The 9,199-nt window shown below is 37.6% G+C and overlaps 1 protein-coding gene across 3 annotated transcripts in view; it reads left to right on the forward strand.

The window, feature by feature from the left end:
* The window catches only part of USP25 (ubiquitin specific peptidase 25), a 211,135-nt gene extending 206,668 nt beyond the window's left edge, over nucleotides 1–4,467 (forward strand). For 2 of the 3 annotated variants that reach the window (XM_006866444.1, XM_006866445.1), the window contains 2 exons: nucleotides 1,759–1,954; nucleotides 2,712–4,467. In XM_006866444.1, coding sequence (XP_006866506.1) covers nucleotides 1,759–1,954; nucleotides 2,712–2,881 — 366 coding nt within the window. In that variant the 3' untranslated portion in view covers nucleotides 2,882–4,467. The remainder of the gene's footprint in view (nucleotides 1–1,758; nucleotides 1,955–2,711) is intronic. The other variant, XM_006866446.1, reaches the window with a different exon arrangement.
* Nucleotides 4,468–9,199: the final 4,732 nt, after the last annotated feature.

Raw genomic sequence — 9,199 nt, forward strand, 5'->3', positions numbered from 1 at the left:
GATTAAGGAATGTGCACCTAAAATTACATGTTGGGACATTCTTAATATATAATTTTCTTAGAATTTTAGATTAAGGAATGTGCACCTAAAATTACATGTTGGGACATTCTTAATATATAATTTTCTTAGAAAATAAATAAAAACTGACCTCTGTTATGATAAAAAAGGAAGATGTTTGAATTGTGATGTTGGCAAAGAATATTGAATGCAGCATGGACTTCCAGAAGAATGAATAATCAGTCTTATAAATTCTTTATACTTAAGAATGATGAGACTTTCACTTGTTTACTTGAACACACATCATCAGGAAAGAGCAATCATTAGAAAAGGGCAGCAAAAATGATCAAAACCATCAGAGACATGGATTGGCACAGTTGCAAGAGTGGACTCAAACATACCAATGATAATGAAAAGGGTGCTAGACCAGGTAGTGTTTCCTTTTATTGTATATAAGGTTGCCATGAGTTGCAGCTGACCCAGTGACATCTTAAAGCAACAATATCAATAGTAATGTTGTTGTTAAGTGCCGTCGAGTCAGCTTCAGTTCATAGTGACCCAGTAACAGGGTTTCTAAGGAGCGACTAGGTGGGCTTGAACTGCCTACTTTGCAGTTAGCAGGCCAGAGCTTATCCTAAAGTGCCGCACAGAACTCCAGTACTGATGATGTCATTGTTAGGTGCCATCGAGTCGGTACCAACTCATAGTGACCTTATGTACAGTAGAACAAAACACTGCCCAATCCTGGGCCAACCTCACTATTGTTGCCATGCATGAGCCCATTGATGCTGCCACTTTGCTAATCCATCTCTTTGAGGGTCTTCCTCGTTTTCTCTTGACCATCCACCCTACCAAAAATAATATCCTTCTCCAGTGACTGGTCCCTCCTAACAGTATGTCCGAAGTATGACATGTTGTTGTTGTTGTCAGGTGCCATCGAGTCGGAACTGACTCATAGCGACCCCATGCACAGCAGAACGAAACAATGTCCGATCCTGGGCCAACCTCACTACCGCTGCCACACTTGAGTCCATCAATGATGCCACCTGGCCAGTCCGTCTCGTTAGAGGTCTTCCTCTTTTTCTCTGACCCTCCACCTTACCCAGCCTGACATCCTTCTCCAATGATTGTTTCCTCCAGACAATATGTCCAAAGTAGGAGAGACGAAGCTTAGCCATCCTGGCCTCCAAGGAGCACTCTGGCTGCACTTCTTCCAAAACAGATCTATTGGTTCTTTTGGCAATCCATGGCACTTTCAGTATTCTCCTCCAACACCACAACTCAAAGGCATCAATTGTTCTACGATCTTCCTTATTCACTTTCCAGCTTCCGCATCCATATGAGGCTATTGAAAACACAATGGCCTGGGTTAGGCGGACCTTAGTCCTCAAGCTGACATCTCTGTTCTTCAATACTTTAAAAAGTTCCTGTGCAGCAGATTTGCCCAGTGTGATGGATCTTGGCTGAAAGCAGAGAATATCAGAAGGATGAAGTATGACATAGGTATAATATAATTTGAACATGAATGCAATAATATTTTCTGTTTGTTGCTGCTGCCTTTGTTTTATGCATAGATTTTTCTAAGAAATAATTCAGTTTCCAAACATGTTGAGAGGTGGCTTTTCCTGACTACCATTTGCTCTGATCCTGTTTGTAAACATTCTTTTGTACTATCTTCAGTATTAAAGGTATACTTATTTAATTACAAAAGGAACAACAAAAGAAACAACCTGCTTTGTTTTGTTTTCTCATTTTATCAAGAAATTAAATGAGCAAGCTGCAGAATTGTTTGAATCTGGAGAGGATCGAGAAGTAAACAATGGCCTCATCATCATGAATGAGTTTATCGTCCCATTTTTGCCCTTGTTACTGGTGGATGAGATGGAGGAGAAAGATATACTTGCTGTGGAAGATATGAGAAATCGATGGTGTTCCTACCTTGGACAAGAAATGGAATGTAAGTTGAAATAATGCTAATAGCACCTTAGTTGTTGCAATTATAATAATGTTGTTGTTGTTGTTGTTGTTAAGTGCCATCAAGTCAATTTCTGACTCATAGCAACCCTCTATAGGGTTTCCAAGGAGCATCTGGTGAATTTGAACTGCCAACCCTGCAGCTCAGACTGACCTTGCACTTTGATACTTTATTCCATAACACAACACAAAGACTCCAAAATAGTATTGTTGTTGTTGATGTTAAATGCTGTCAAGTCAGTTACAACCCATAGGGACCCTGTATAGGGTTCCTAAGGAGCAACTGGTGAGCTTTAACTACCGGCCTTGCAGATCAAACAGCTTTGCAGTCTGGTGCATTAAGCCACAGCGTCACATTAGGTATTATTGGAGTCTTTGTGTGGCACTGTGGGTTAATGCATCAGACTGCAAAGCCGTTTGAACTGCAAGGTTAGCTGTTCAAGCTGACCAGTTGCTTCTCGGAAACCCTATACAGGGACGCTATGGGTCACAACCAACTCGACGGCACTTAAGATCAACTGTTTCTTATAGTCTGGAATATTTTTACGACAGTACTTTTTTTTCTTGTTTATAAACGAAGAACACTATTATTACCATTTCTTAAAAAAAAACAAAAAAACTCACACATTTTATATATGTTAAAATGTCAACTGACCACGCTAATAAACGAATAAATCATGTTGCGGATGATCATTTCTCTCGCTCTGTCTCTAGTTACATGTGATTGTTTGTATTTGCAGCAAATCTCCAAGAAAAGCTGACAGATTTTCTGCCTAAACTGCTTGATTGCTCTACGGAGATTAAAGGTTGCCATGAGCCACCGAAATTACCTTCGTATTCCACTCATGAACTCTGTGAGCGATTTGCCCGAATCATGTCCCTCAGTCGGACTCCTGCTGATGGAAGATAAAGTGCACACACTTTCCCGAAACACACTGTATAAACATTTTTTAGTTCTTAACCCTTGCCTTCCTGTCACAGGGTATGCTTGTTGCTGCTATAGTTTTTAACTTTTTTTTCTTTATTTTAATAACTGCAAAAGATGAAATGACTATACAGACTTTAGCCAGACTGAAGACAATAACGCTGAGAATCGCATGGCACTCAGGTTTTGTTTTAACCAGAACTGATGTATAATTACAGATCTGATTGATTTTATTATGGCAAGCCATGCTTTTGCCACACCCCTCTGTTACAGTATTACTTTGCTTTTACCTTTTCTTTATCAACAACTTTCCATTCAGTCTGGACCCTTCCATGACTGCAGCCACTTAAGTGTTCAGCATTATGTACAATACATAATACTTGGTAGCTTGTAAATGAAATTAAAGAATAAAGTTTTATTTATGGCTACCTATGCGTTTGTAAGCAGGTATATTATATATTAGTATATTATTTTAGCTCTAATATATAAATGAATTTTGTCTGGGGATTGATTAAGATTGGGTGATAAACAGATTGATGCAATCTTTTTAACTTTGCTCTGATGTTAGCACATTGGGCATTTACTAAATATTTGACACTTTAGTGTATTTATATTTTTTACTAAGTTGTTAAACTTAGTGTGGCACCTAAGCCTATTTTGAATTCAATTAATGTTTTCACTGAAATGAGCGGCTGATTTTTAAGTCAAACCACACTGAATCTTTTTAACTTTTCTTAGATTAACCTTTTATTTTTTTATGTATTTATAACCAATATAGCAAGGTGATTATTTCAAGAGAAACCTGAAAAAAGTACTTGAATAAGGGCTACTTAATTGTAAAACTTATATATGTATATATACATACACACACAAACACATTTATTCTTCATAATGGAGAACAATGTTTTGCATTATATAATCATTCTATTTTTGTAAATTGTATACCACTTTCATTGAAAATGTTCTCTACTAATCAATGCTGTGAAATGAAGTTGATATTGTTAAACAGAAGTTGTGAGTATCTTTCCTGCTTTTATTTACCTCCTTTTCAAACAAGAAACATCTGTAGAACATTTTGTAGACGGAAATGCTGTTTAAGTTTAATGAAGTAATATTGTGAATGCAAATCAATGCTTTAATGGTAATCATGTTACCAACATCCTATTTTTGAATATATAAAAATTTCTTTATAAATAATATTTTGTTAGCATAGTAAAATATTAATTATACCATGTGTATGTTTGTTATAGCGACGCCAAAATTAGTGCCTTTTATAAATGTCTCATTGGAAGTAGGAGTATGAAAATATTAAACAATTATATGATACTCTTTATAAAAGCATCAATGTACTGTTAAGATATTAATGGTAAGGAATGGATACTATGTGTTATAAAAGTTAGATCAGATCTTGAAGATTGTAATTATCAAAGTGTGCTTTGGTTTAGGTTTTAAATTATCTACTGAGTAGAGTTAGTATACTGCATTGGGTTTCAAGGTCTGTCAAAAATTTAGACACTTCATATGCATCATCAAGGCTTTTGTGAACTCTTCAGTATTTTATGATATTCAACACTAAAGTTTATTGTGTTTATGGGTATAACTTACCACTAAGACACAAAGTGCTTAAACACAAAATGGAAATTCGTTCCAGTGACACATCCAGGGAATCATATGTGGCTCTTGTGCTGAAGGTAAGTAATATTACTGCATTTACTTTATACTTTAAAAGTACTTTGTTCCTAATAATAAATCTGAAATACTTAAACAAGTGATTTTATTCTAAGACCTGGGGAAACTCAACTCGTTTTTATATTAGCTGTTAGTCTGGTCTAAAATCATCCATTATATTATTTACTGGGTTAAATTTAATTTATAACTGGTACTTTAACAATTGGAATTCTTTAATACTGTTATCCAGTGCTGGTTACAGTTTGATTTCAGTCACTCGCATTTCGATTATCCTTCAATTGTTCCTATTCCCCACAGTTAGGTTTGAAGTAATTCAGAGTTGAGTTTAAGACTTTCAAGAATTTCTTATAAATATAGGTTTGAGGAATACTATAACTTCAAGTGAACCTCTAAGGCATCTCTAATACTTTTAATATTCAAAACAACTTCCGTATTTAAAGTAATCATGACTATAACACTGTCAGTAATTTGTAAAATGTGGCACCCAGACCTGCAGCTTCAGCTTCACATGGGAATATGTTAGGAATGCGAATTTCTAATACCCACACCAGAACTACAGATGCAGGAACATTGGAGCAATCTGATTCCCAACAAATAATTTGGATGTTTACTAAAGTTTTCGAACGGTACTAAGTAAGACTATTAGCCGCATTTTAGGCATTTTTGCATTGATGCTGCATGATTTCAATTAATTTATGACCCCTTGTTTGTTGGAAACTTGTCTGTATTTTTTCTCTCTTGCAGTTTCAAGGAAATGATTGAAAATTATTTTGCTTAGTTTTCGATTGAAGTGATAATAAGGTAGATTTTCATTGTGCCATGATTATGTTTCTATTTTGCCACCGTGTTTCTGTTTTTACTCCTTCACTTCCCTTTTCATGCCTCACTTTCACCCCTAACCTGTTAACTATTGTGGTTACACCTTATTGAATATTCAGTCAACGTTATAAGGTAATAGTGGGGTTTATGTTAGAGGAGTATGAAAGGTCAGAGTCATTGATTTTTACAGAAGTTAAGTAACCATTTATTTACACATTGTTTTTTCCCTCCTGAAATTTCTAGATTCAATTCCTTCTTTTCCTAACTGGCTTTTTAAGGAGTAACTTATATAATAATAGTGTGAGAACTGTATACAAATGAATACACACATACTACACACACATAGTAAAATTTCAAATATCCTATTCATTCCATGTACAGTTCTTCTCAATGGCCATTTGAAGCCTCCATTGTTATCCTCAACTCTTATTCAATGCCAGCTTCTGTAACGATGGCCTTTCTTTTGCCTCATCAAGAAAATCGAGTATATTAGGTATGATTGGCCCTTCAACTTCGCACATCCCTACCTATGAACTTGCAGTCCTGGTCTGGTGCTGTGGGTTAATGCGCTGCAATGTCTGTTTGAATGACAAGTTTTGTTGTTAATGTGCTGTTGAGTCGGGTCTAACCCATAGTGACCTTGTATAGGGTTTGCGAGGAGCAGCTGGTGAGCTTTAACTGCCGACCTTGCAATTAAAACAACTTGGCAGTCTGGCGCATTAACCCACAGTGCCACACCAGGATTGCAAAGTGGGCAGCTCAAACTCACCAGCCACTCCTTGGAAGTGCAGGGTCGCGGTGGGTCAGAACGGACTCAATGGCAGTGGCACTTAATAACAAAACCTATGAATTTACAGTTAATTATTATTTAACTGGGGCATAACAAGAGGAGGCTGCTCATCGTTAGTAACGTAAATGGTGAAGAAAGTGTAAATTAAGTCAAAGTGTAATATGTAGACTTAGAAATTTAGTAAACAACAATAAAACACATAGAAAGTTCCATCCCTCGAAAATAGAACAAAACCCAAACCCACTGCCATTGCCTCAACTCCAACTCAGAGGAAAACCGTTATGGAACAGCTGGGTTTTCTTGATTGTGGTGCTGTAAGATGAAGCACTGGACTTGCTGCTCCTTGAAAACCCTATACAGGGTCACTATGAGTCAGAAGTGACGCGACAGCACTTAACAATAACAACAGCAGCGATCTTTACCGAAGCAGAAGGCCAGGCCCAATGGAGTCACTGGGTGAGTGCAAACTGACAGCCTTCAGATTAGCAGTCAATCACAATTGTATTGTACTACCATAAATATTGTTGTTACTAGGTGCCATCAAGTTGGTACTGACTCATAGAGACCCTATGCACAACAGAACGAAACACTGCCTGGTCCTGGGCCAACCTCACCATTGATGCTGCCGCTTTGCCAGTATATCTCGCTGCAGTCTTCCTCTCTTTCTCTGACCCTCCACCTTACCAAACATGATATCCTTCTCCAGTGACTGGTCCCTCCTGACAATATGTCCAAAGTATGAGAGACAAAGTTTGGCCATCTTGGCCTCTGGCTGCACTTCTTCCAACACAGATCTGTTGGTTCTTTTGACAGCCCGTGGTACTTCCAATATTCTCCTCCAGCACCATAACTCAAATGCATCAATTCTACGATCTTCCTTATTCACTGTCTAGCTTTCACATGCATAGGAGGTTATTAAACATATATGATTCTTGCATCAGGCACACTTTAGTCTTCATGCTGACATCACTGGTCTTCAACATTGTGAAAAGGTCTTGAGCAGCAGATTTGCCTATTGCAATATGTCATTTGTTTTCTTGACGGCTGCTTCCGTGAGTGTTGATAGTTGATCCAAGAAGAATGAAGTCCTTGACAACTTCAATCATTTCTCCATTGATATGAATGTTTATTGGTCCAGTGGTGAGGATTTTTGTTTTCTTGACATTGAGGTGCAATCCATACCTAAGGCTGTACTCTTTGATCTTCATCAGTAATTATTTTAGGTCCTCTTCACTTTCAGCAAGCAAGGTTGTATCATCTGCATATCACAGGTTGTTAATGAATCTTCCTCCAATCCCGATGCCACATGTTTCTTCATATAACCCAGCTTCTTGGATACAAGTTGAATAAGTATGGTGAAAGAATACAACCCTGTCATACACCTTTCCTGATTTTAAACCCTTCGGTGTTCCCGTATTCTGTTTGAAAAACTGTCTTTTGATCTATGTATAGGTTCCTCATGAGCACAATTATGTTTTCCAGAATACTCATATTTCGCAATGTTGTCCATAGCTTGTCATGATCCACACAATCGAAAGCATTTGCATGGTCAATAAAGCACAGGTAAACATCTTTCTGGTATTCTCTGCTTTCAGCCAAGATCCATCTGACTTCGGCAATGATATGTCTCATTCCACGTCCTCTTCTGAATCTGGTTTGAACCTCTGGAAATTCTCTGTCAATGTATGGTTGCAGCCATTTCTGTATTACCTTTAGTAAACCTTTACTCGCATGTGGTATCAAAGATATTGTCCTATGATATCCTCATTCTGGTGGGTCAACCCTCTTTGGAATGGGTACAAATGCGGATCTCTTCTAATTAATTGGCCAGATAGTTGTCTTCCACTCGTCTGCCAGTTTGTCATACTGTGGTGGCTTGTGAGTTGATTATAAACATACATCCATTATTATTTAATTTCCACTATTTAGCATCAATCCATTAACTTCTATAGAAATTATCCAAAGTCTGTCTTTGTTCCCTCTTATACTAGGCCAAGGAACCCTGGCACTGTAGTGGGTTACAAGTTGGGCTGCTAACCACAAAGTTAGCAGTTCAAATTTATCTGCTGCTCCATGGAAGAAAGATAAGGCTTTTCTTCTGAAAAGATTTACAGCCCTGTAAACCCTATGTAGGGTCAACTGAGTTGGAGCCCATTCAAGGGCATACAACGTCACTATACTAAGCCAAAGCCATATTCCTGTGGTTTTTTTTTTTGGGGGGGGAGGGGGTTCTGTTATTTTTAATAGTCTAATGATTGGTTGTGCATCAAAAGCATATGAGGCCAGAACTACCATTGCTAAACATTTTGGTTAAAGATTCCATAGTTCTAAAGGGGCAATACAAGTAGAATTTCAAATTCTCATGCACTCCATATTTTTTGGAGCCAGCCAGAGTAGATAAACCCTTGAAACTATTGCTTTGATACAATCTTTAAATCTGAAACCAAAAGTATTCCATGAAATATTCTTGAAAGCAAATAATAATTTAGCTTAAACAGTAAAATACGTGTGCATTAAGTATAATGCTTTTTGTGTTTGTATGTGTGTGAACTTAGTGTGAACCTGGGAGAACAATGTAACATTGTTTCTTTGCAATGATTACAATCTGCATCGTCATTCAACAGTATATTCTTTCTTTCCCTCTGTTTTTTGTGAGTTGTTTTTTTGTTTGTTTGTTTGTTTTGTGGGGAAGTGTGAAGATGTACACAAAAACACTCAGGGATATAGAATAATTTAAATAATGAAAGAGCACATTCTGCAAACCTGCCTTCTAGCCACCAGCACACAGTCCCTCTCTCTCCCTGAATATAGAGTCCTCGGCTGCTCTCTCTTGTCTCCATGTTCTCATCTCTGCCTCCATCTCTGGTATCACTGCTTCTCTGGATACGGTCCCACATTCTGCTTGTGCTCTTCTCCCTTGATGGTCCTAGGGTCCTCTGTTTCTGGACTGTAAGATTAACTACTCCCTTGTTTTTGTTTACAAAACTTCTACCTTTACAGTTGTG

Source organism: Chrysochloris asiatica, unplaced genomic scaffold (assembly GCF_000296735.1).
Source record: "Chrysochloris asiatica unplaced genomic scaffold, ChrAsi1.0 scaffold00091, whole genome shotgun sequence".
NCBI lineage: Eukaryota > Metazoa > Chordata > Mammalia > Afrosoricida > Chrysochloridae > Chrysochloris > Chrysochloris asiatica.